The sequence below is a fragment of the Hyalella azteca genome, unplaced genomic scaffold (genome assembly GCF_000764305.2).
Source record: "Hyalella azteca isolate HAZT.00-mixed unplaced genomic scaffold, Hazt_2.0.2 contig3434, whole genome shotgun sequence".
In the NCBI taxonomy this organism is placed as follows: domain Eukaryota; kingdom Metazoa; phylum Arthropoda; class Malacostraca; order Amphipoda; family Hyalellidae; genus Hyalella; species Hyalella azteca.
Window position 1 is genome coordinate 140,357 of NW_025933684.1, and position 27,663 is coordinate 168,019.

Consider the following 27,663-nt stretch of genomic DNA (forward strand, 5'->3'; position numbering starts at 1 on the left):
TCCAACGGTCTCAGCCGGACACGCAAGCGTTGCTACAACCACAAATTCTCGATCTTATTCCCCACAATTTTCTCCAAGACCTAAGACATTGAAAACTCAGTCGTTTCTCACGGATACATTTTGTGATGCTCGAAGCACGGAAATACTCCTCGGCAGCAGTCGCACATCTCTTCAAGAATCTCCTGTACCTAAGCATAGACGAGCACGATTCCAAGAGGTACGGCTAAGTTGCTCCGTTCACACCTCTACTCAGAATCGTGAAGGTTCTTTTGTCTCGCAACTAAAGCACCAGAATGCAGCATCCACTCATGCGCTTCAAGCGTGAAATGTTTTGTCTAACAAAATTATTTGTTGATACCATTCTTCTTGTGCGTCAAGTGCCTTCTCTCTTGCCTGTCTGTTGTACTCATATTACTCAAGACTCCTCTGAAAGTTACAGAAGTAGACTTATTACTCTTCCTGACGTCTTGAACGGCTTTGTCAGCATAATTAATACTTGACTTGCTACCACTATTTAAACTATCACAAATGACCAATGCACCTGGGTAGTCCCTCCCTGCATCATTCTTGCATGTGCTGTTTAACTGTGAGATGCAACTGGCCTTAGCTGCAATGGGCTTGCTCTTGTTCACGAGTGATCTCTACTTGTGCGGTGCTTCATGTCGCAGTAAGAAAGGAGTCCTCTTAGTTTAGGTTTCCTCTCTGCCTTTTCACCGTCTGGAGGTAAGAAAAGTGGACCAAGAGCAGAGAAGCAGTGCAACTAGCTCACAGTAATGTTGGAGAAATAAGTATGCCTTTTTAAAACGAAGACTATCGTGGAAACAAATAACTGGTAAGTTATAAATTATTCTCAACTTTACATCGGCTCGGCTAACCACACGACATTGACAACTGACCGCGATACATCTTGTCCGAAAGAAAAACCCTGCTCCCTAGATGGTTTACTTAGAATGTCTGTGAATAGACTCGTGTCGAAGGCTACATGTGAACGTGATACAAAACAGTCGGGGTAATATATGAGGATGCTTTATTTAAGATTCATGTACAGGTTCCAACTTCAATTGCAACGTTTTATGGTGACGCCAGTGCTTCGTGTTTGGCCGCCTCTGTACCGACGGCATATTCGTGACCATCCTGCTGCCATTACATTGGCCTTCAGTTACGAAATATACAAGTTTTCAAAACTAGATGTATATACGGGGCTCGCCGCTCATGTTGCGCCAAGACTCTTACTGTTATAAGTTCTTCATCACCTTATAAATGATATCATAAACAGTTACGATGCCATGAATTCTACAGCCAATTACCATTTTGGCCAGTAACATGATGATTCCGTTACTAACTCTAATATGTCCGAGAATTATAACGCTTTTCATCAAAGAGCGAAGAAGCAGGGTGGCCCAGTGGGGAAAGTTCAGAGCACCAAGTCAGGAGCAGAGAGGCGCGGGTTCGATCACAGCTCGGTGTGCCAGTTTCTGGTCAGAATCGGCAAGGAGGCCGGGCGGTTAAAGCAAAGCAAAAATTGAAGAAGTGAGTTGCAAGTTCAAGCCCGCAACAAGCTGTGGTTGTTCTGCGATGTTAAGAATCTGCGAAAGGCCTTCGGTCTAATGAACGCAGAAACCGCTATATTAATACGAACTTGTTCCCATCATATGAACTTTCACTCTGGTCTAATATTACGTCTACGCTAACAATATACCGTAATATTTCAAAGCTAAATTTTGACTGCGAGAGAACAGCGGTTATCTTGTGTAGTCTTGCGCATCTGAACTCGACGCCTGAACTTGAAAGTGGATTTTCGCATTTCGCAAATGTTAGATACTTGGCTACAAATGTTCAAGGCATTCCTATTCTTCGAGAAATTTTTCTCGAGCGAAGGTAGAATTCAATGAAGATAAAAGATAATGAAATCTAATTTACGGTTGATAGGTTAAAGTAGTTAAGTACTCGCAGCTTAGTGCTATTTGTCATTTACTCACGATCAAGTCAGCACTCTGATAGAGAGAATTACTCTTGTGTCAGAAATTGAATCAAGTTTTATAAAATTGTAATTCTATTTTTCAGCGGGCGCTACGAAAACAGCAAATCTAATGCAAAAATACAATCATTAATCCACGACAATTACACAATAAGCCACTCCCAACCATCCCCTATAGAATGAAAGCTAACGAAATTTTGCTCCCTCCCTTATTAAGAAACGAAGAATTCACAACAATCAATGTTAAATACCAGTATACCTTTCCAAAAAAATTCAACTTATTGATAAACGATTGAAGAAATCGAGAACGTGTTAGAACTGCAATGAAGTATGTTATTTACACTCCATGTATTTTGCTTTCCTTCGCATAGCGCACTTCAGCAAGAAAAAAAAAATAATTTTTTTGGAGGGAGTAGGAAACTCAGGCTTGCAATTTCAATCGTTAGTTCGGTATACCTATACCTTGCAAAGTCTCCGCATTCCACAACGTTAATTGTTAAGCCTTGTCGATCACATGAACGAATCGAATTCCTGTTCGTCACCGTGACACGGCTGCAGCCTCTGGCCGCATTACCTTCTTGTATATAATTTCATGCGCTGTCAGTTGCATATGAATGTTATTACTGTGAACTCCATGATCATGGCACGTCTCGCTCCTCCTCTTTATATCTCACGGCCGATGGTCGCAGTGATAATGGTTGCTGTACGTACGGCAATATCTCGGAGCCTAAACTGTTCGTATATATAGCCTCGTATTCTTATAACTGCAGCCGTACTTTTATCGATACATCGCAGTGTCTCTTCGCTAGTTGCTTCTTATTACATAGTATTTAATATATTGTATGAATGTTTTATTAGTATTATGTTGTTGATTATAAATGGTTTGAGTTATATTCGGTTATCTGGTTACCTATCACGGCAAGTCTGCGGTCGTGGACATGAAAGCGTCCAGCGCTAAAGGTTGTGCTCACGCCCAGCTGCTTCTGAACAACCCTTGTTGCCGATTTCAATGGGCGCTACTGCAAAGCGTTTTCAGACTCTACAGCTTGCCCCTCTTTGTTTTTAACCTACATAAGAACCCATCAGTCAGAATCCCATTAGTAGCATTTGACGATTTAGACATCCGTGATCCCTCATTTAGAGTCCACCTTCGCCTCCTGTAAACAAGCACGTTCTCACGGCATCGTTCAGTCTTGCGTCTCACAAATTCCGCAGCTCGAGTTGATATTTTGCGTTATTATCATTTTTTAACTTAATATACAGTTCATAATTTTGGTACACTGTTTCGTTAACCTGTAATTACGGTTCATAGCGGCATGCAACGTTTATCACGCATGCACAACAACTCATGCGACTTATTTGCTGCTCTTCTCTTGACTAAGTTCTCTAATGAAGTTTTTTTTGCTACTGCGATATTATACAGAAATAATTTATCGGGTTTTTTATTTGCATCGTTTAACGTTTAACAAACCAGCATCCGTCAGCGCCAACCTCGCTTCGAATGAATCGTGTGCTTGAAAATAAAAGTATTTATATATATTTACGCTTCCTAATTCTTCATTATATTTATATAATAATCATTGTCATCAGCTGTTCCGCGTATTTTCTACTGTTGAAAATAAACTTTTTTATGCATGTGTAGTTCTTGGGTAAGACTCTGTCAAACGATTCATTTATTATTCGAACCTCAAAACTGCATGGAGTAAAATTAATGGCATGATGTTCAGGTAATATTTATAAAAATTTACCTCACACGCATAAGCTTCAGTCGTGAGAAAAAAATTAAGCATCCACAAGCTTTCAAACTCAAATGTCAGACGCTCATTACTATTTACTATACAAAAAAACATTCGGTAGGTTGTATTCAGTAGATATTCAAGACTAATATAACAATTAATATTAAATGTTACCCGTGAAACGGGGACATTAAATCAAGTATTACCTGCCCATTCTATAAAGGTCCCAAAATGGTTCCTTGTGAGTGGTCCCTAAAAGCAAGGGAAAAGCTTATATTCGTAATCCCTCCTGCATGACTTCGGTTTTGTTTATTGCTATTGTTTTTGACAATAAATACAATTCCCTTATGACCAACGTATCCCTGTTAAGTATAGGAAGTCAAACAAAGATTAGAGACATTTATTTTAGTAGCGTCTTCTTTCATTTTTTGATTAAAATTTCAAAGTGATGTTTCTATAGGAATAAATACCAGGATCTGAATGAATTTATTTACATGTCTCATTTGTTTACCTGTTATTTGCAAACTTATAGGCGGTGCACTTGATTTAAATTTTTAGGAGAAAAAAAAATTTTGTTACATCTTGACCCACATATACCTTATCTGCCGAGATCAATTCCTGAAGAGCCTTTAAAAACACGCATTATTGACGGCCTCGAGCCAGTTACCCTATCAATATTAACGATTTTTTAATGCACTAGTAGTGACAAATGAATACTTTGAAATCGAAAAAAAATAAGCTAAAAACGTAAAACAATTTTATACAATTCATTAAACATGTAAAAAATGGAGAAAGCCTACAAAAAGTCTCCAAAATAAAAAGTAAACAATTTATTTGACATAAAAACATCATGCGATTGAATTGGCGTACGAACCATTATGTAAACTATGTATTACACTTACGAAATGAATAAAAATATCCATAAGTTCAAACAGCTAAGAAATACAATCCGGTTACAAAACGGGTAACTCAGGAATCCGGTAGACTTAAAAAGTAAAAAAAAGCATCCACTATATGGTTGTATGCAAAACAACTATTTGTACAGTAGGCTTAAGAAATGGTTTAGTGGAGTTTAATACAAACCTCCAAAACAGTTTATATAAGTGCCCAATAGACTCACAAAAAATTCAAATAAAGCATCGTTTCAACAGTTGTATGAAGCATATCACAGGCACGCGATAATAAATAAAACAATCATCTCTCTGTTATATTCTACATGACTGATACCATATCTAGAAATTGACATCTCACGGCAATACTACCATCAGAATCCCGTCATCATCACAGTAGCACAGTAGCGGTAATGATACCACGACGCGGTAAAAAACCATCGCCCGGTAAAGCTACCAAGACACGGTAAAAGGCATCTCACGGTAACTGATCTACACAGGCCGTGGTTCAGCGTCCCTCGGCGTACCCTCTCGACGCCGGTGAAGCAAGTAAGCCCGAGGGCAGTTCCCTCTCCTCTTCAGCAGCCTGTAAGCAAAGCTCAACTGAAGGCGGAGATCCACAAGTGCCTGACACTTCAGGTATGTTGGCCTCTTTAGTTGCTCATGAGTTTGCTTGTTGAACTGACTCTTGGTTAGTCCCGGTGAGCAGAGCCTTTTTGCTTAATCCTTTTGCTAAGCTTTCGAGTTAACCTCGCTGTTTATCCCAGGGCTAACCTTTTACTTGACTTACGAGCCAATCTTTTCAGTTAACCTGCAACTTAACCTTCTAAGTTCAGTTAACTCCTCATTGCCTTCGTCCTCTTTCAGACGCATGCGCCCAATTCACAGCGAAGATTTTACCGCGAGAATTGTAAGTAAGCTACGGGCTGACGTTTTCCCTTCACTGAGACGCTACTATTCCTATCAGAAGCCTGTTGCCAATGACACTGCGATACATAATTCACAGTGTTTGGCACAGGCACAGTGTAACATAATTCTCAAAACATAATTAAACCCTTAGTTTGGTTATTTCGAAATTAACTCTTTGATTAACGAACTTTTTCATCTTAAAACTTTTATCATTAAGAACGAGCCGGGTGCGTTTCTGAAGACGGGATCGTTCAGCTGCAAACTTTGAACTAATTTGCGCTATGAAAATTTCTTCATTGACGTGGAGAATTTTTTTTCTTTTGCGTGAGCTATTTCCGCTTATCATGCTTTATTATAGTGATAGAAGCTAACATGGTCATCGTTTTATTGCTTATCTGCATTCTAAACGCATTCTCAATTCTGGCTTTACTTATATTGTACTTTTAATTAGTTACATTATCGGTTTTATATAATTAGCGAAAATCAATACTTATAATTTGTCTACTATTAAGTACTTCTGACTGTTGAACATGCGTTACTTTTCATCTTCATATTTCACGTTCTTTATTTTTCTACAAAACAAAAAATTGTTCTGATCTCGTCTATTTTCGTTACTCATCTCAAGAAGGCTTAAAGTTTTTAGTTGAGAGGTATGTTATCGTGATAACACACTAAATACTACTAAATAACATACTAAATAGTATGTTATCACGCGATAATGGAAACGTGTTACCTCTCTCACCGATATGAATAGATCCCTAATGTTCCCTACAATCGTTTTAAAATCCAATGAACGATTGATTTAAATCCAATTTTTAGCTTACATTGATGTGTGGATTTGATTACTCACACTAAATAAAGAACGTGTCTCACTGTGGTTCGAACAGTAGCCTTATGATTCATTTTATTTATCATAATAGCTCAACACTGAGTCAGCAATTGTAACCTATGCCAGATGTTACTCTCCGGAATTCCTCCAGGTGGCGGTAGTGGCAAATCATCGGTGAGAGGCGCCGACTTTTCAGGCCTGAGGCCATCCCATTCTTTCTACGATCGCGGCAAGAAGTCCATTCTGAAACACCGCGACCCAGAAACTGAACAACTCCTACCACCAATCAGCACAGACTCCCCTGGGAAGAGAAACCGACCAACTCCTCCTGTTAAATTCGTTGGTTTGAGTGATGACGATGAAGAGTATGAACGGAGAATGCCCATCAGAAGACAGCCCCTACCTCCCGTAACTCCTAGGTGCCTTCCTCGTGCACCGCTGACAGATCTTTTTGCTGACTTTGAAGGTCAAGAATATTCTTCTAGTCCAGAAAATATCATACTTGATGGGACTTTGCTCGATCATGAGAATGCTAACACTGTTGTTCGCTGCTCGAGGTTAGACTGCAAGCTTAACACCGCAGCCCACAATGCACCTGTCATTCAAGACCCATTACTGTCACCTCAGCTCATACCTCTGTGTATCTGTGGCGCAGCCATGATACGTATTCCCGCTCAGTCGAATCAAAAGGAGAACAAATCTTTGATTTGTGACATTACAGCATCACCAAACCTATCCATCTTCTCTGCAGCAACTGAGCAAACTGCTTGTATATCTTCAGACTCCGAGGGCATGAGTGACAAGGAAAGTACTCCGTCATGGCTCACGCCTGACACTCCCGGCCCACAGAGGAAACATTTGGTCTCCCGGAGTAGTAAAAATACGAATGATTTAAAGCCGTCAAGAGACCTCAATGTGGATGATGAAGATCAAGCCGCGACTGAAGTGACTAAACTCATAAATTCTGCTGGTAAGCCTCCAGTTGACAAGAATTAATGAGACGCCAGTATAGTTGTGGGTAACGAATGGTATGATGCATCTCCTCAACTAAGGTGCGTTTGGAGGCGGGTGGAGATACGGGCCAACCACACTACCTCTGAATTGCACTTCGAAAATTTTTGTTCGTTTGAGTTCATCTGCTACGTAACCCTTCATTTAGATTTATATGATACCAAGCTTGTGAAATATTACGCCAGAATGAATGAAAAGTTTTTCAAGAATTTTGCTCTATTTCATAACGAAACAATTACCTACGTATCAACAGTCCGTCGCCTACCTCAGACGTATATATTCTTATTATAATGATGGTATGATATTTAGTAAGACTCACTATTGACTCATTACTGTCGGTGCTCTTATTAAACGATTGCTACGAGCACTATGAATTTAAATTCCATCAACTAAGGGAACTCTTCCGTTCTGAGCTGCTTTTTTAGTCGCGCTCGTAGAAGAACCTAATCATGTATGAATAATAAATCTTATAGAATCGCGCATTCCTATCCTCAGTTAGTAGGATCAAATATTCTAACATCTAACCTAATAATAACCTTGCTTTGAATAGCATCATTAGAGTTAGATATCACGCATTTTATGGATAATCATATAATAAGACACAAATGTTATCATGAAGGCTCGTATAACAAAGATAGCCATTATGTTGCACATTCTGTAAATCATTTCATAAATGCTGGCTTCTGGCAACAATGCAAACGTTTAATGTCATTCTCTCGTAACCATCACGGTGCAAGGAGAGCTTCATTCTGATTTGCCAGAAATTTTCCATACCTTCTTTGAAAATGAATTGAATCGTTTGCAGAAATATAAGCGTACAAAAGGTGACAAAACAGTATCAAACCGAGTTCAGACAAGGTTCAGTTTTGGACAAATTTCGATAAGCATTGTACCTATCGTCAAGTGATTGTCTAGATATGTATATGTGTTGGAAGCACGTCTTTTAGCTAGAATTTATCGTCCGTCTTTTTATACTTTTTAACATAAGTGATTTATTTAGTTAGCATCTTGTCTGATTGCGTATGTGGTTACAAGTTACAACTGATGGTATTGTCTCTTTATATGGCTTAAAAGCTGTCTGCCCCCGAAATTGACTCCAAAAGGATACAGATCTACAAGTGTACATAGGATTGGATCAATAATAGACAAAAATAAGGAATGTTCGTTTGCTTGATGTGTTCTGTCTAAAAATTAAACAGAGAACACTAGACACTGTGCCATTATGTATTCATCGTTGGACGTGTTACTGGCCTTTTGTAGCAATTGGAGGCTATTATCTTTATTTTTAATCATTCTCATGGCTCCGTTTATGAGGGCCATTACCTATTTCAACTAATCTGTTGTTACTATATGGAAAATTTTTAGGCACACTTAACAAAGTGAAGAACAATGCTGCTGCAATCTTGTTTGTCTTCCTTACGAGCTTTACGCTTCATTACAATATTTGGGATTTTAACAAGTCATCTAAGAACAGACGTGAAATGTCATTGCAATTTCATGCTATATCTGTCATTAGATTAAGATGGACCAAAGTTTTCTTATTACTTTAAGTCTCGTGCCAAAGTGTAAAAATCTTGCAATTCTTCCGGACCAAACTTGGCTCTATAAATTCCTGCCTGTAGCAGTCAAATGGTGAAAGTATGAGCCTGCTATTTAAGTTATGTGTGTCAGTAAGCTAGAATACTATTTATAATGTATTTCACGCAAATATCTTCGATGATTCGCATGTATATCTTCGTTAGATAGCTCAAGGCGTGTTGCACTTATTGGTCTGCTAGTGATACATCGTTGTTAGAAATCTTGCTTTGCTGTGAAATTTTTTCATGTGCTATACTACATCGTTCATCTTAACATATTAATGTTAATGAGTTATCTTAATGAAGGCCTTAATGGTGGAAAACTTATTTTAATCATCAACGCTCAATCGCCGGAAATTGCATACATTTCTCTTAATTTTTTTTTTCTACAGACCTTCCGCTACACGGCCTCTTGATACAAATAAGTTTGTAGAGATATTATTTCATATTAACATTTTTAGTTCAAGGCAAATGTATGATTTTGATTTCAAATACATAATCGGTGAAATTTTGAGTTAGACATTAATGGTGATGCCATTAATGTGAAAAAAAAAATAAATATTTTGTGATTCTTGGTCCGGAACGATAGAAGGAGTTTTCCCAGGAAGCAAATTAACAACAGACGAGCTTCGTCGAGCAGCAACATTTGCTCCGGCCACGCTTTTCCTTATTAGCTCAATCACTTATGGCCGAGACGTAAACTGCGCTGTATCGAACTTGAGATCAATTAATAATACAAGAATATTTTGTTGTGTTTCGAGGGAGCGAAACCTCGCTTTAATTGCAAGTCCTTTTTTCTTATCTTCTTACTCAACTCGCCTGGCTGCTTCGGTCTTGGCGCCCGTCTCTGCTCCCATCCCTGTTCAAGTCCCTGCTCCTTTCCCCGCTCCAGTCCCTGCCCCTGTCCTCGCTCCGTTCCTGCTCCCGTCCTCGCTCTTGTCCTCACCACCGTCCCTGCTCCGGTCCCCGCTCTTGACCTCACCACCGTCCCTGCTCCCGTCCCCGCTCTTGTCCTCACCACCGTCCCTGCTCCCGTCCCCGCTCTTGTCCTCACCACCGTCCCTTCTCCCGTCCCCGCTCTTGTCCCCACTACCGTCTCTACTCACGTCCCCGCTCCCGTCTGCGTTCTTACCCGCTCCCGTCAACGCCACTCCTGTCACTGACACTGTCACGTTTCCATCTCGACAGTCTTCCCGGCCCTTTGTTCCCGCCAACCGTTCCTGCCCTGATAAACCCTTGTATGCTTTCGTGCTCATTAAACTTGCAGACGTTCGTATTGGCCATTGCTCGATTTTAGTTAAATAATTTCCGAAAATTGGAATAACCATTACTGAATATTGGATAGCTATAATTTTGGTATTTGTTAGATCATTGCCGAATGTTATAATAATGTCCTATAGCGTCCATTGCTTTCTCCGGCCAACCCATTTAGCCGCCAACATATTGTGCTAGTGCCTTTCTTCCTCGTGATATAAGTTGGATGTCACACTTCGGTTTGTCAATTTGTTACGTGGTAATATGTGGATATGGACATGGCTATCTTCCCTTAAGTTAGCTAGAATCAGTTCGAATACTTCAGCTCTAATGCTTCGTCACTCAGTCAATGGTGACGGAATGAATTGCGAGATTCATTGCAAAAGGAAAGGTTCTGTTTTTCAGAAATGTGTGCAGTTGTGCTTACAGTGTCAGGCGACATTTCTAAGATGAGTGAGAAGTGAGAGTGTAGGAATAACATTGATATACTCACCATAGGCCGTGCTTTTAACTTGTTGCGAATGATTCAGTCACATAGTGACCGTGTGATCAAGGCTTGGTAAATGACAAATAATTATAATCTCGCCGTAGAGGCCCTGGGCTCGATTGCAGGAATCTTTTCATTACATGTTATGTGAGATGACAGAAGAATTCTTAAATGTTTAATTGCTATTTCTTGCGTTGAAAAGCAATTGTTTCAATTTAAATGCTTTTTAATCCATTTTGGATAATACTAATTGGATCATGATTGTCAGCTAAAATTCAATTGGGCGCCAACATTTTCACAGGAATTTTCTGTGGCTCATGGCTCAGCAGCAGGAGAAAGATAGCATTGTTATCAAAAGTGGTTATCTCACTCACTAAAAAATGGGTCGTGATGACCAACTTGAGAAAATCAAAGGCTTGTCCAGAAATGGACAAGAAATTTTTAACTCACGTGATCTATTTTGGGCCAACCTGTGCTAGTTGTGACTCGCTTGTACCAGTCATGGATGACTCACACAAGGCGAAACTGTAAAAAAGTGAATTCGGCCGAGTCGTGTTGACTCACAATATGAGAAGTGGGTCGAAAAAGTGCTCCAATATTTGGACAAGCCTCTGACTCACTCAGGTGGGTTATGATAATTCCTAACTCATTTTCTTGATTGTGTTGAAGGCTTTGACGACGTAGGAAGTATATTTGTTTTATTTCAAATGTTTTTGTGCACTTAAAATGGTTAACCAATATATCATTGATTCTTCTATTATGTTATAGAAGTGCATTTTTGCTTGAGTCTTGGATTCAGTCGCATTTCGTTGCTGGTAACAAAAATCAGAGCTGGAGTTAACTCATACCAATAGAACCATTACACATAAATAAATCGCTTTATCTGCGCAAAGACAGAAACTTTCGCGACGATTTTGATTTCAACTTTGATAAATTTCTGGCTTCTGTTATTTCTTAGCACCGGACAATGAATATGATCATAGTTCACAGAACCCAGGATATATCGATCAAATCAGCAATAATATGGTTTGTGAAAGAGGTAGCCGTGTGATCTCACTGCTCAGGCCCCATAGGCAACAATTATGCATGTGCATTGATATGTATTTCAATTTACTTGAGGTTTGTCGGATTGCTTATTTTAACTTTTTTCGACCACACACTTGCTACCAAAAAATATAATCAAGTTACTTTCGTTTACTCATTAACCCTAATCATTTCGGAAGGCAGAAAATGATGTATTTTAAAGTATTCGGTAAAAACAATTAACGAGAAGTCTAGCAAGCTTGAGTGTTGAAATACTATTAAAATCTCTGTTTTCAGATCGATAGACTCTAGACTCTGTTTCAGATCAATACGCTGTTAAGCGTGTGGTTTGATTTCAATAACGGTTGATTTTTGCTAACCTTATGTATTTACTAACCTAAAGTAAACTTTTCCTCGTGCATTGAGCCATGTGGGCGTACGAGAAAGCATAATTTTTCAACTACCAAGCGTTCTGCGCAAGTTGCAATGTAACATCCGTTAACATCGGAGTATTTTAGTCACAAATCCTCACCTGCATCGTTAGTGGCGAAAAAAATATGTATAGCTCTAGTCACATGCCCAATTTAATTTCAAGTGCCTTGCATACCCGAAGCCAATATTGTGAAAAAAATTAAGGTGCCCATTACGAACTGAGGAGGCTTCACACAGTTTTCTGATAGGTTTAATCAGGCGCGAAATGGCTACCAATACTTTATTCAATCGCTAACCATGAGCCTTTTTGGAGAGTTTGTTGACTCAAAATGTTAGAATTGAATGACGTCCGGAAATGCAGCTGGTAAGGCACATTGCTCCAGCTCTAGCATGAGGTCTTAGCTCGACGAGTGACAAACCCAGCAGCAGCAATGCAAACGGATAATGTGCTTACATATCCACTTCAACACTGAGCGTTTCATTACCACTTTCATCCATATACGTCTGCACGTTACCATTTCATTACCTGCAGCATTTTAGCGTTGAGTATACCGTATACGTGACCAATAGGTAAACTTCAGTGCGCTTGTGTTGAGTGTACGTCATCACGAGACCATGGTGTTATTCTCAATGCGTTTGCATAGAGCGTTCGTAAGTACGTTATTGCGTAATTTGCAACACGCTCATGTTTTGTTTAAGAAAGCACACGCGCATCGCATGTTCGCCAGCATACGTCGATACATAGCGTCATGTGCAGCGTGCACACGATATGTGAGCTGTGAAGTACACTGTACACACAAGTGCATTGCGTATTCGCCAATATGCATGCTTAGCATTATAGCATGTACGTCAACCCACGCACGTTCCATGGCTTCAGCACTCACGTTTCATAGGCATTTCTAGCAAAACAACCCACATTGTACTGATGTATTCCCCTATATTGATGTGGAATAGGGTTCCTCGTTCATCCGGTACCTCTAATTCTAAACAATGAAGGGCAGCGGGAAACGAGAAGAAGTGGAGACATGGGCAATTTATAGGTAGTAGGATGATGGGTATCGTTTGGTGTAGTATGCTGTGTCGGTTGACACTTTGTTCTCATTTCAATTGTGTTATCTCTTATCTCATGGTATTTATTAAAGTAAACGACTTGAAAATAATAAGGTTTGTAAGGCCCGTTAATTCTGGACATGCTTTGTTACACAAATTTCTTAAGTTTCCCTATCGATTGCTTTTAAAAGTGAAATGTCAGTATTTCAATCATCCGAGCCCCGTATTCAAAAGCTACGTGATTGAGCTTCTCAAGATTTTAGCAGTGATGGAAGTCACTTGAGGTATGTTTGCATGATCTTTTATTTACGCTTATAGTGCTTAAATGCTCTAGATAGGCTCTACTTTCAAGTTCACAATGGCAGCCTTGTAAATTTTTGTGACCGAAGATTTTGCATTGTCAACAATCGATTGGCATTTCGTGGTTAGGTCTTGCATCGTCAGTCGGCACTGCATCGGCGAGTCGGTAGGCTAGTCAGCCAGTACAAGCAACAGAAGCAAGTTCAAGATATGTTTGAATATACAGCAAGGTTTTCAGTTTCTGTTCGTAACTTAGTTCCACGTTATCAGTTGTTTTTTCTTAATCCCGTTATATCATCAGGTTTCCTAACGGAGCTAGTTAAAAATATCAAATGAATTTGGTTATTTCAGGAACCACCAAATACCAATTCTAACAAAGTATTGACTAATCAAATTGCCACCGAGCCCAAGCCTCACTGCCAACAATGCTAGAATGGCTACCAATTTTAGCGGGAATTTTCAAGTTTGTTAGACTTCTTCTACTGCAGCCTGGTCTAGAATTTTTCTACCGTCTGTTGGAGTTTTTTCTACCGCTTTCTGGCTAAATTTTCGTACTCATGCAAAACAGTTCCCTATACGGAAATTTCTATAACTATATATAAGGACGCATAGAACGGCAAATTAGTGGAAAGTCAAGTCTATGGTATGGGGTTAATGCAGGAGAAAATATGAATTACGGGTCTTGATTGTCTGATCGGTTGTTGCCTAGCATTGCATTTTCCCCAATTATTAGAATTTATCGTAAATCTATTTTTACACCGCGCCATATTGAAATGGTTATAAATAGCTATTCATACCTATGCAGTAAATGGAGTCTTGTGGATACATTTATCTGGCGCTGATTACTTCTAGAGATGCTGTTTTTCGTGTGAGAATGCTTAGTATACTGTGTCTGTGTGAGAATGTTCAATGGTGGTAAATATGGGAAAATGTTTGAAAATTTCGAATGTGAGGAAAGTTCTGCTATTGTTAATGTGGGTCAACATTTCGAACTGTGGATGGAATTTTTTTCCATGCATAAATACGGTTGATATAACAGACAGAATCATTACATTTTTATAGGTACTCGAGTTATAGCAGTTAAAATTAATGTCGGTGTAAATTCTTATAGAGTTGGAAAATTTTTTTTTTGCCATGTACAATATAATTATTGTGCCGCAAGCAGCCACATAAATGCGTCGTCTTCTAAGCCCTCCCTAACCTAACCTAAAAACGTGCATTTTTCAACTCCGCTCCCAGGTTCGACCGTGCCTGCTCCTGGTACAAATTCGCCTCATGGCGCGCCCGCCTTGCGGTCGCGAGAGAAGTCCAGTCAGTTAATAATGTCAGTTAGAATAGAAGTGTCGGCACTGAAGAAATAGGCTCATGGCCTATAATACATAGGTTAATATAATAATAGTGTTAGGTTAATAATGGACATAGGTTAATAGAAATAATAGGTTAATACAGTGCTTAGATTTGATCTGCATTTGCACTGGTTACATAGCTTATGAAATCCGAAAGATAATTAACTGTAAATGAAAGTGGCGGGTACAAGTGAGCAATGCAAATGAAGTTCAGGCTTCCTTATTAGTTTGTACGAACAAATGGAAGATTCGTTGTCATGGCAGGAATGTTCTAAGTGCGCAGATTGAGACCTATCGAACTTGAGCGAAAAATTTGAGGCAGTAATTTAAAAACGCTATGAGTTCGTAAATCCACCAGCCAATCATTGACAGCTTTTTAAGTTAAACTCACCAATCTCCAAGCCTCAGTTATCGACGTCTGCGTGGGGAACTCATTGAAGCATACTCATGGCTTATACAAGGTCCCAGAAGGATTACTAGAATTTGAAACAAGAATCAACACCAGGGGCCACGGCTATAAACTAAAAAAAACTGCATTGTAACACATCCATGCGACAACATTTCTTCTCGCTTCGAGTCACCGACATATGGAACAGCCTCCCTGATAGCATCGTTCACGCTCCGAGTATGAACGCCTTCAAGAACAGACTAGACGAAGCTATGCAGGAGCATATGTTCAGTCTTAAAATGCCTAGCAAATTACGGACCAGGCAATAAGTCCAGACGAAGCTATGCAGGAGCATATGTTCAGTCTTTAAAATGCCTAGCAAATTACGGACCAGGCAATAAGTCCAGCAGCTATCTCAATCAATCGTCAGTTATGGAAAGATCGGGTTCCAAAGACCGGATCCCTTGTGAATCAAGTCACGAAAAATTCAAGTATCGGCAACAGGCCATGGGCCTATTTCTTCAGTGCCGACACTTCTAGTCTAATAACGAATGAGAAATCGAACGCTACCGGTATATTCACGAGCGAGTTCTGACGGTACCGCTCCAGGTTGTCTTTACGTAAAAATTAACGAATAAATGTATTTAAATACATTATTTAAAAAGATAATGACACGAGTTGAGGTTAATAAGGTAATATGATTTTTCTACGAATAACCATGTTAGAGCTATATATTACCTATATATGTGCACAATAATTCTGGCCTAGCGTATTTTCGACCACTTTTTACCTGATTGATGTAGTTATTTCAATTTATCTCACAATGATTTTTCTTTCTCAACTGTTTGATCCACGCTGCTGCGGGAGATATTTTTGCATTCGCAACCCAACTGCTGGTAGCTTTAACTTGAAATTGAATGAGAAATTTTTCTGAAGTCTTCGAAGTGTTTAATCACTAATCGCGCTGGACTTTGAGTGCAGAAGAGAGCGTAGGTTGTATCAAGGAGACGACCGCACATCAATACATACATAGGGTTAACTCTAATTAAACTTTAATTCTTGGCGACGTGACCCAATAATTGTCTGCACCCCTCCGCCTCGCCGCGACAGTTTAAGAGAAAACAAGTTAACGTGTCATGAGAACGTCAGGATAAATAACGACATAAGTGACTGGAGAATATAATGAGATCCAACGTATTAAGAGAGAAAAAGGTCACGAACCAAGAGCAGTGCTAATTTCACCAGCGCGTTTGGTCAGAGACGACAGGCGAGAAGCATCGATACCATAGCCAATTTTTCTGGAACTATTTATAGGCCCCGTCTGTGAAAGACATGTTAGTTCATAAAATGAATCCAGATTTACTGGTGTATTCCCCTTATCGACTTGTCCGTCACTTTTGCGCGCGTTCCAACGGGAGCTGCTCAGTGCAATTTCTTGCAAATTTGTTTTTTAGCGCATTTTCTCATTTATGGAAAAAAAGGCGCTGTTGTGCTCATGTTCGTCGGTCTGTCAGGAACTTCGCGGACGGACGAGAAAATGCGCTCTCTGTCACTCACTGCAGTGAGCACTGATCTAATTTTTTCCAAATGTTACTTTAACATGACCCAAAGTTGTAAGGTTAAAAATTGAAATATTCTAGACTGATTTTGCTTTCCATTAGCTATTACTTTCCATTGATGACAGTTTTCGGTTAATTGAGAAAAACCAGTGGCTGATGAACGTTAACCTCTCTAAAATTTTGTTATTGTTTTACAATAAAATCTGCGTTCGCAGTTTCCTCGCAAGTTTTTTTTCAACAAAACTCTTCAGTTCTGCCCACAGGATCGTCCGAAACTGGCTTGATACAGGGGGCATTAGATAAAGCATCTCAACGGGCTTTCGTCTAGACCGGAATTTAATGCACCATTGTACTGTCCAGAACACGATCAATTTAATAGTCCAAGACCTCGCGCTCTATGAGGACATGTGCTGCTTGTTTGCGTTCATGGAATGCGCACCGCTCCAGTAGAATAGAATAGAATAGAAGTGTCGGCGTTGAAGAAATAGGCCCATGGCCTGTTGCCGATTCTTGAACTTTTCGTGACTTGATTCACAGTAGAGATATCGATGACTTGCAAAGCCTCCTTGCCGATTTATTAAACTCGATAAATGATGCTTCAGTAGATGCTCGATTAATTATTATTGTATCTGCAAAAGTTACGTATAACATTGATTTGATTTGGCTACTAACGTGGCCAGTTGCATGTACCTACGCGTCGTGGGTGCGCAGCCGTAGACCAGCAAATTAACGCTCAAATCAGCCCTGGAGCCAACATCAACCATCTAAATGCTATAGATATTGTCATCCTGGCACCTAAGCAGCTGTAGTCAATTGACCTATCTCACCACACGAACTTTAAACCAACACTGCTTCAGCACACAAGCTGCTACTCCACATAGTTAACGGTCAATACGTTGTTCCCCAATGCTTTATAACCCATACCATCACTTCTTACACATGCTGTTAATGCTGGCTGTGTATCAACAGCGGTATGGCATAGGGAGTTGCTTACCGAAAATCGTGATTAGGTTAGACGGCATGGGATAGAGCTGTTGGACGGTTCTCAATCCGGCGTAGAGCGATTGTATTGGTGGCTTACTTCTTATTAGCTCGCTGGTTAATTTCCATTAAGGGGATTTGTACTATTGGCTTGTAACATATAATCCCGGAGTCTACTCTGCCCTTTAGCAGGCTTACGCACGGAAAGGAGGATGAAAGATATGCTGGTCTTGGGCAATGCTGGCCTCTGGCATACATCCCGAGAAGATAGGCGAACAACTGGCTACTAAATATTATAGTGGCATCCCCACATAGTAGTTTGGGGCCCTGTCGATGGGAAAAGGCACTTAGCGCCCGGTGACAATCGGTAATTCGGTATGATTTTAAAACCTATCCCTGTAAAAATTTACGCGCGGCTATCCTTCCGATTTCGGTTGCGACTCTCGGATTAGAGATGAATCAGATGCAAAATGGCCGCCTCTTCTATTTAGCCGCCAAATAGGAGCTATTTTGAGTAGTTTCGTGGAAAAAAAAATATAAGGGTCAAATGACACACGAAATCAAATTATAGTTACTAGCTGTAAACGTCTTTGCATGAAATTGAGCCTCTGAGTCTGATAGACTGTGCTCTGATCTTAAAACTAAGCGAGTAGTACTATATATACCGCACATATATATAACGTACAGAGATTGAAATGCCCCCTCCCTTCCCCCCCATAAGGGGGGAAGGGAGGGGGCATTTTTTTAACGCATTTTTCAGATTCGGCCGTGTCTGTCCTGAACGTATCAGGTACCAAATACGCGCGCCCCATGATCGCCCCAAGCTCGACGGGTAATTTCACAAGATTCCATTTCGGCGCTTATTTCGCTCCGGCAACCGGAACCTAAAGCGGACATAGAGCTTCTAATTTACACCGTAACAAGAATTTGGGGCGTCCTTGTGCCAGCGGCTGACAGGAATAAAAGTTTCGATAGGGATGAAGCTGTAGCCAGATTAACTACTCAGTATGCAGACTGGTACTTAAAACATGGTAAATATTATGCCGAACCAAAATATAAAATTCGAAATTGTGATTCTTCTTCATTTGTTCCTTAATTTATTGTTCATTAGAATATGTAAATATTTGCGGACTTCATTTCACAGTAGCTTTTAAGGAGCGCTATGCGGGGGCTTACAAGCACGCTTCGGTGTGAATGGAGTTGAGGTTGCTTGTGCAATTCACGTAGTTTGGCGGTTGGCTGGTGATCGTTGTTGTAGTTTAGCGTAGTATTTTTTCTATTGCTGTGTAGAAGGATCCACTTGTGGCAGCCAGTACAAGACAGGCAGGGCCACAGCCAGCTTGGAGGTTAGGTTTAGAAAGAAATGATAGATGTACATTTTCCTTCTCTCGAACACACTAGCGGTCACAGTTAGTCGTAATGGAGTCGTAAATCAACTTGCTGACACGTTATCGTCTACCTACTAGAAAATCTCTAATCCACCTGAGTACATTTCCCCCTATTCCCTAAGACTTCAGGCAAATGCCGCTGATGCGAAACACGGTTCAAATGCGTCCAGCAGGAGATTCCAATCGTTCAATCCTGTCAGCATGTTTGATCCTTTTTCAATCATAATTCTGTATCGAGATGAATACAAACTATAAGCTGAACTTGGCGCCATCCAATACATTCAAGGCGCTATGGTGTCGGCCTCGCGACTCGTCTAGACGACGTTCTTGGCCAGCTCCTGTATTAGATGATATGAACGGGCTGGACCTGGCGTCCGTCACGTCGGCTAGACCACCCCCCTCTTCCAGAGCGACATAGGACCATAGGCTACATAAATAGTCTTATTACTACAAGCAAGGAAGGCGATCTGCCCTCCGTTACTGTGGAGGCAGGAGGAACTTCGCCACAGGATGTCCCCCCTCACTAATACCGAGTCGCCCATCAGGGCCAGAGGCCAAAAAGCCACAGGGCGAGGCAAGATGAGACAGAATACAAAGAAGAAACTTCTTAAATGACGTTACGAAGGCTGCAGTTTTAAAACCAGCGCACCATCGAAGCTGAAAATTCACGAAGAAGGCTGCCACGTCAAATGTCCTATGAAGACCCTATTAGGCGCCATACGAGAATGAAGCATCCTTAACGACTTGCAAAATTTACTTGGACGCCAGAAGTGTGCGACCTAACAGGCCCATTTTTCCTAACCCATTTTTTTCTATACGATTTTATAGAGATAACTCACATGAGTCCCACTTCATATGTAACAAGAAATAAATATTCGTATACAGACTTCAATAAACGTTATGGGTCGTAAAGCCACAGACTACGAAACCTGCAATCGTTAACGTCGCTAGCGATCTAGCCTGTAAAGATCGCGAGAGAAACTGAAGAACGAGAGATATTGGACGAACCTAGAAAATGAATTAATTTTATTTGAACAGAAATTTTCAATGCCCTTATGGACGGCGAGGCCCGTAAGTGTACACTCAGGATAACGGGTTTGATTTTTGGAATCTCCAAAATGAACGTGCCGAAGGCCAGGAAACAATTGGCCAACTATTTCCGGTACCTCGTACAGCAGGTAGTTTCGAAGTATATTCCGGGCCTCCAGATATTAGACTTCGGGACCGCTAGTGGTTTTGCATTAAGATACGCAATCATATCATTAATTAAATGCTAACTGTTAAATTGTAGCATGCTAGAATGTGCAGCAAGTTGATGAAGAACGAGCTGCTCCGAAGAATTTAGAACTAAATACTTGAACTACAACAAGCATGTGTAAGGATAGGAGCCAGCTTGCTGGAAAACTCAAGATTAATGCCTAAGGGTATGCACACAGTGAAAGCAGGTTGCCAGCGTGCTGGTTACCTGCTCAGGCTGGCGCCTGAAACCATAGAATACAGAAGCCTATTCGTACAGGTTTTCACTGTGAACACATACATTATTATCCTATGTTCATTCTTGTTGCAGGTTGCCCGCGCGAGCAAACCTGCTTTCACTGTGTGCGTACCCTAACACTACGTATAACAGCTACCTGAAAATTCTTTTAGAAAATGCCTTATAGCTAAATCCTTAATAGCCGCAGTAGCGCGCTTAGCAGCTCGAATTGTTCCGGTCGCTGCATCGACTGGACTGCTTCTTCAATATCAAGCGAGGTTTGCCTACGGGCAGGGTCGCCTTTCTCGAGCAAAATCAAGTCGTATGACGTAGAAGTCTCGCCATTGTCTTTCCGCATTTCTGCTGGCACAACTTCGTGAATATCGTTGAATTCATCATTAGTTGCTACCCCCACAGGATACGAAAATGGTTTGGTCAAAGCTGGCTTAACAGCAACGATGTCACCAACCTTAAATGTGAATTTGGCATCTGTGAAGGTAAGAATCGTGCAAGCGGAATTGTATATAGTCACCCATGCAACGAGATTTGGATGGATTACTCCCTACGTTAAATTACTTGGCAATTAGTTTCCATTCCCGTCTAGGGCTTCTTCGAGAAGCATTAGGAACTTAATCCAAAGTCAGGTTTGATTCACACTGCAACTTATGCAGGAAGAGCGGTAGCCTAACGTAAAGTGTGCTTCTGCCCGCAGCTCCGTAGAGAGTCTGCTTTCGGAGACTAAAGAGGATGCGAGCAGGCCAATCGGTTTTGTTCTTAGATGCGAAATTAAAGATGGCGGGAACAAATTGGCCACAAGAGAATTTAGATTGAATTGAACAAGTCCCGGAATCTCACTGCCACAATGTAAAATTGTGCAACATGAGTGGCACCGCACATGAGTAAATCCTAGAAATTGTTATTTTGTTCACTTCATTGATGGTTTTCATGTAAATTTTAAGCATGAGCATTGTTGTTCGAACTACTTCTAGATCGGAAGAAACATTAACGAACTAAAGATTCACTAGTGGCTCCTCCAGGCACAGTGGAACAGAAATCACCGTTGCCAGATGGTATATTTCTATACCAGATTTCACAAATCTGCTATTTTCATGTATCTGGCATGAATATTTTAGATCTGGTATATTTGCCTAAGTCTGGTATTTTCTGACTTGCTGCATTAAATTCCACCTCTGAACTTTGAACTTCCTCCAGCGTAGGCGTAGATTATATAAATTACCTTCAGAGCGGTGTGACTAGAGGTTTCCCGCCATTTATGGAACCGCAAGTTTACCGCTTGCTGAAATAACCTCAATCTAATTGTTAACATTTAACAAAAGTGCTTAGTGCAATATAAGCACGAGAGTGATGACCCTTGATTGATTACTGATCACTGTGATCAGTGATGGTATGGCCTAGGACGAGTGAAGTTGTCGAACTGATCTCTGCGACGCCAGCTCCACCATATTTGCTGGGTAATTCAAGAGTGCCACTTATTGGAGTGCCACTTGAATTCTGGGGTACCTTTCAATATTTAACTGATCTTGAAAATCATCATCCATTCACAGAACTCTGACTGCCAACTGCATCACTTGTCTACTTTGACGTGTCTCCACTCTCTCCAATGCATTCGTGGAGTGAGTGTTTCCACAAGTTACCTATGTGAAAACAAGCAACGAAATAAAATTTCAACTAAGGTACTAGATTCCGTTATTTGGACCAAAAGCTAACTGCTCACCTGCAACAAGTGATCACAGCAGAAATGTTGGATTAATGCACTATGCAAGCATGTACGAAAATAAGCAAAAGGAAGATGACCTGTTTCCGTGGCTTGCTCATGTTAAGCGAAGGGGAAGAAGTGAAAGAAAAGTGTCAAAATGTTCCCAACAGAGGGAAAAAATATAACGTTTTCAATTTGGCTAACTATCGTCAAGCCAGATAGATGCACATTACATAAGATATTGTTTTCTTTTTCTAACCAACGTATCTGACGAATAGTTTCATTAAATTTGGATTATTAGTCTGTTGTATTATTAGTCTGTTTTTTAACAATAGAATTTCTGGTATTTTGAGCTATGCAATCTGGTATTCTCGCCTAAAAAAAACCTGGCAACACGTTGGACACAGTAAGATATTCTGCGAGCAGTAGACCGTAGCAGCTCTGCGGCACAGCTATACTGGACCTGTCGGCTCACTCGGCTGCATTTGCCACGGTCGACCACGCCACCTCGACGTATCATGCTACTTGTGTGAATATTTATATACTTCTTATTAAGATCATAATACAGGGTGCGGCGCGGGAACTTACTTATTTGAATTGCGCGCCACGTGGCGGCCATTAGTCCTAGGAAGGTGGCGCCATGCGCAATATGGTGCGCGGGCTATGAAGTTTTTCGTCCATCTTTGTAAAAAAGAAAGAATTAAAACGCTATCTTTAATACTTTTTACTTTGTGATTTTTTTAAAAGAGTAAGTTCCCACGCCGCACCCTGTATATCTTATAAGGATCAATTACTGGATCAAATGTTTTAAACTTAGAAGAATATCACATTTTCGTCAAATCTTCATATGTAATCAAAGGTCTTTTTATTTTATTTGACACGACGATGTTCTTAAGTACATCCTTTCCGAAACTTGCAGAGAGTCTCTCAACTAAGTTTAGCAGCGTTATTAGAGGCGCTTGCGTAAATTCAGGATTCTTCATGCGGCTCAGTGCGGCAGCTCATTCCTATGCTAATGAGACATTTAGGCATACACCATAGGAAATTTAAGGCAGTGGAACATATTTTCGAAAACAATAAAAAAATTCGGAAGCACTGAGAACAGAATTGCGTCGGATGGTCCTTCAGGGTAAGTAAATTTTTGCATCGGTCATATTTGCAATGACCATCACTTTTCAAATGTGTTTACCACATTGAATAGGCATAGCGAATGATTAATGTAATGTTAATGAAATGACTAATATAAACTTGCATTTGACCGCAAATATCCTGGGAATGGAGCGATGCTAATCCGCTTGTTTAGCTCGTGACAATTTTTCTATTTTGCTTTCGAGTTAAACAGATATCTGAGGAACGACTGGATTTCCTAAAGGCCGGTTTAACCAAGAGCCTTATACGTATAGCCGTATAACTCGCAAACGAAGGCAAAACGAAAAAATTGTATACATCACCATTGCTGAGGTTAGGTATTTAGTACTAAATTCCGTTCAAATCTGTTCAGTAGTTTTGGAAAAAAATTTCTTGATTACCAGTACTTCGTATTTAAGAACGTATTGCTGTTTAAATCACGAATGAAGGGGAAGTGAAAAAAAACTCGCGAACGAAGGCACAATCGAAAAAAATTTCACGAGCTCAACATTACCGTTCGGTAGTTAGGACTGTAAATTCAAAATTTCGTTCGAATCTGTTCAGGAGTTTGGAAGAAATTACTTGATCACTGTGAATTTCGGCCTGTATTGTCATATGACTGGCAAAATTCAAACTATTTTTACGAGCAAAACATCATCTTTAGGTCCTAATGAATACGTGTACCAAGTTTCATGGAGTTAAGTTCATTCGTTTGAGAGATATTCCTTGTTCATTGAATTTGGTAATTGGTCGTGAGACCGGCCGCGAGCCCGGCCGTTAACTTGTCAGAGACGTAAACCCAGGAGAGATTAAAAAAACATATCTGGGTGAAAAAACCAACTCTGGGAGTCGTGTGCTGCACGTGTTGTGTACAAATCGTGGAACAAAAGTTCGAAATTCTGACATTGACTTCGGAGTTCGGACTACCGCTCCCCCCTACCGCCCTCTTCTTCCTTACCGCCCCCCCCCCAAATTTTTTCCACCGCCCCTAGGGGGGGAAGCGATATCGCCCACTTTGGGAACCACTGATTTATAAGAAGTACATTGGTAATCATAGGTAGCAATTAGACCGAAAATTCATAATTAAACATTAGAGAACACTTCATTTGACTGGGCCCATCTGTACGTCACCGGCGTTATTGCCGCAATAAGGCCGCCACAAAGTAAAGGTTCACAATAATTGTCGTGAAAATGATTAAAACTACCGTTATAATAATCATCAATCGCCCAAATCCAAATAAGATTGCAAGACCTAATTACAGAAAAGGGTATTCTGGGTGTTTCTTTTTCATATGCTTCTTATATTTATGAAGGTAAGCATTCCTGCAAGTGCAACCAGCTATTGGACAGACGCATTTCTTATTATTATCGTGGACTAAATTGATGTGTTCCCTCAAATGGCGTTCCCTATAGAAAATTGTGCCCACACCTCGCAGATGAATTGTCTAGGGCTGCGGGCCCTGTGCGCCTGTGCGATCTTGGCAGAGGGCTTTGATAATTACCATAGGGCTTAAAATAGGAGATGATTACCATATTTTCCTTTGTCTCTGCAAGATACACAAATCTACGGTGTACAAATTGCTGAGTCGGGCGTTGCCCTCGATTGAGCTTCAAATCATCTGCGTTAGTGGGCTCGAGCGGAAAGAGAAGAAGGATCTGAAAACGTACGAAATTAAAACTAAATGATGCAGCCATCGTCCAATATTTAAATGAAAACTATTACTTGCAACTGATGAATTTATTAAGAGAATTCCCCAGTACCGATGTAAAATGAACTATAATGAATCCATCTATAAGTGGTTGGCTATTAAAAATAACATCAACGAGTTAATGTAGTTACTGCTGTAGCGATGACTCACGCTCCTTAAAAAATTGAGCTCTCTGATGACTTTCTTGAGAACTGAGATGTCCCAATTGATGTGGATGCCCTCTTCTCTGATGTCGTCAAGGATGCCGGTGTGCGACGCGTTCTCAGACCCCACCAGGTCCGCGATGACGAGGTGTGACGCTGCTGCCACGTAGCCCTGTGACGGCCGCTCCTCCGCCTACTCGACTCTGCGCATAGAAAACTATATATTACATGTCATTGCAATAATGTATCCAAAAACAATTTCATTGTGCTCTCATGATTGAATTGATTGACCTATGGAGTTTCTTGACTAGGAATTCGACAGATAACTCCCCACATAAATAAGATAAAAGTCTGAAATTTGGAATGTTATCCTAGTCAATTATTTTCAATCTGCAGACCACTCAGTTTTCAAAGTGCTTGTTTGGTGCTGGTGTGGATTCAAGTAGACATTCTAGTAAAACAAAATCTCAAGCACATGAAAAGGGTAATACAATCAAAGTTGTAAATCCATCAGGTTAAATCGCTCGAATATCTTATTTACCAGAAAGGTTAATCCGATGTGCATTTCCGTTGAGTAGAAAGTTTGTCCTAAACGACCGTACCTCGCATGAAATCTGCACGGCCGTATTATGGACAGAAACCGTACCACAGCCGCCGCTTCGCGTCGCTGCGGTTGCCTCTCTCAGTAGCTCTCTCTATATAGCTGTTCACTCAACATTTATACAGATGTCTAATAATAGGTCGAACGGTTGATTTTGCTACGACCTCACTTCGGAATGGTGGCTCTGCATTCACCTACGATGATGCCACTCCGAGCAAGTTTGCCGTAAATCAGCTGATGATGTTCATGACCGTACGGCTGAAGGACTCTCAAGATTCTGAAGACGTGGGATCGGGAGCTGCGATCATTCACGGGCGTGCGGCGCACCTGCCGGTTCTTCTCGCCGCGTTGCAGCAGTGAGAGCAGCTGCGTGAAATCAGATAAATTTAGTGACAGGCTCAGCTGTCTATAGAAGTGAAATTGAGCATTTCGTATTTCTAACTCACCTACATTAATATCCGATCACAATTCGGATTATGGAACACATCCCATAGACCATCCGAAAAAATTGACTTGAATAAGTGGAGACATTCAAACCTACTTAGATTTCTGATTACTCATTTTTATGGTGAAAAATGATTACGTACATAAATGATTACGCGTTACCTGTTCCTCGCTCCTGACAAGTTCCTCTGTGAGGCAGAGGAAGTTGAAGTATCCAGATGCCTCCAATCTTCCCGCCAGAGGACTAATGCCAGGAGCGTTGGCGCTAACAACTAGTAGGTCGAACTTTTTGTTATAAAGTTCCAAGTAAGAACCTCTGAAAAAGAGTCGACATCAGTGAGCAAGTTAAGGGAACATTGAAAATTTCATTCATACTGACAAACATAGTGACATTTAAATGACGAATGACTACAAATTTTAGTGACATAACATAGTGAGGTCGGCGCTGAAGAGTAGGCCTGATGTGGCCTGTTGCCGATTCTTACTTTACGTGATTTGTTCACAGATCTAAAATAGTGTCATTTGACCGGATCTTTTCAGGATTGACGATCTATAGTTTGAATTAGCTACTAGACTTCCACCGGGTTCGATATGGTGCTAGGCATTTCAAGCCTGAACATAAATTTTTTCATAGCTTTATCCAGTCTGTTCTTGTACGAGTTCCTGCTCGGAGCGCGAACGACGTAATCGGGGAGGCTGTTCCACATGTCAGTGATTTGAAGCGAGAAAAAATGTCGCGTGGATAAGCTGCAGCGCAGTTTTTTAGTTTATAGCCGTGGCCCCTGGTGTTGGTTCTTGATTCAAATTCTAGTAATCCTTCGGGGACCTTGTATAAACCATGATTATACTTGTGATGAGGTCCTCGCGCAGACGTCTATAACTGAGGCTTGGAAGCTTCATAATCTTCAATCTTCTTCGTAAGACTTGCCCTTCAAGCCTGGAATAATCCTTGTTGCATGACTTTGAAGATTCTCTTTTAAATTTTCGTCTTTTTCAAATATCGGTGACCACACATCGTTTCCAAATAGATTCGGGCGCACGACAGCAACAAACAACTGCTTCATCGCTTCTGCATCTAGGAACTCGTAAAAACGTCTGATTAGCCCAATAAGTTTGTTGGATGTAATTATAGCTTGCGTTTCAACATGCTTAGAAAATTTCAGCTCCTTGTCAACATAAACTCCGAGATCTTTTTCCACACTAGACTTTTCAATCCTTACTCTCTCGTTGCAACCATGTCTTCCCATACTGCAATTTTGCTGTTCATTGTTTTTCCCGAGGTGAAGTACTTTACACTTGTCAGCATTAA

General features: G+C 40.6%; 2 protein-coding genes across 2 annotated transcripts in view; one reads left to right on the top strand and one right to left on the bottom strand.

Moving 5' to 3' along the window:
• The window catches only part of LOC108680019 (potassium voltage-gated channel protein Shab), a 92,784-nt gene extending 80,935 nt beyond the window's left edge, over positions 1-11,849 (top strand). Inside the window, exons 9-10 of the mRNA XM_047879619.1 lie at positions 5,105-5,243; positions 6,494-11,849. Of these exons, the coding sequence (XP_047735575.1) occupies positions 5,105-5,243; positions 6,494-7,338 (984 nt within the window). The 3' untranslated portion in view covers positions 7,339-11,849. The remainder of the gene's footprint in view (positions 1-5,104; positions 5,244-6,493) is intronic.
• Positions 9,794-27,591, bottom strand: LOC108680014 (kinesin-like protein KIN-7L). Its single transcript, XM_018168768.1, has 5 exons — positions 27,575-27,591; positions 26,517-26,670; positions 26,109-26,276; positions 25,317-25,502; positions 9,794-10,150 (listed from the first exon to the last, which is right to left on the bottom strand). The coding sequence occupies exons 1-5, from the start codon at positions 27,589-27,591 to the stop codon at positions 9,794-9,796; spliced, it is 882 nt and encodes a 293-aa protein (XP_018024257.1).
• Positions 27,592-27,663: the final 72 nt, after the last annotated feature.

Coding starts and splice junctions, on each gene's coding strand:
- LOC108680014 (XM_018168768.1), bottom strand. Junction 25,503..26,108: donor TTGCTCGGAGTGGCATCATC/GTAGGTGAATGC, acceptor AGAGTCGAGTAG/GCGGAGGAGCGGCCGTCACA. Junction 10,151..25,316: donor AGCTCAATTTTTTAAGGAGC/GTGAGTCATCGC, acceptor TTATCAGGGCAG/GAACGGTTGGCGGGAACAAA.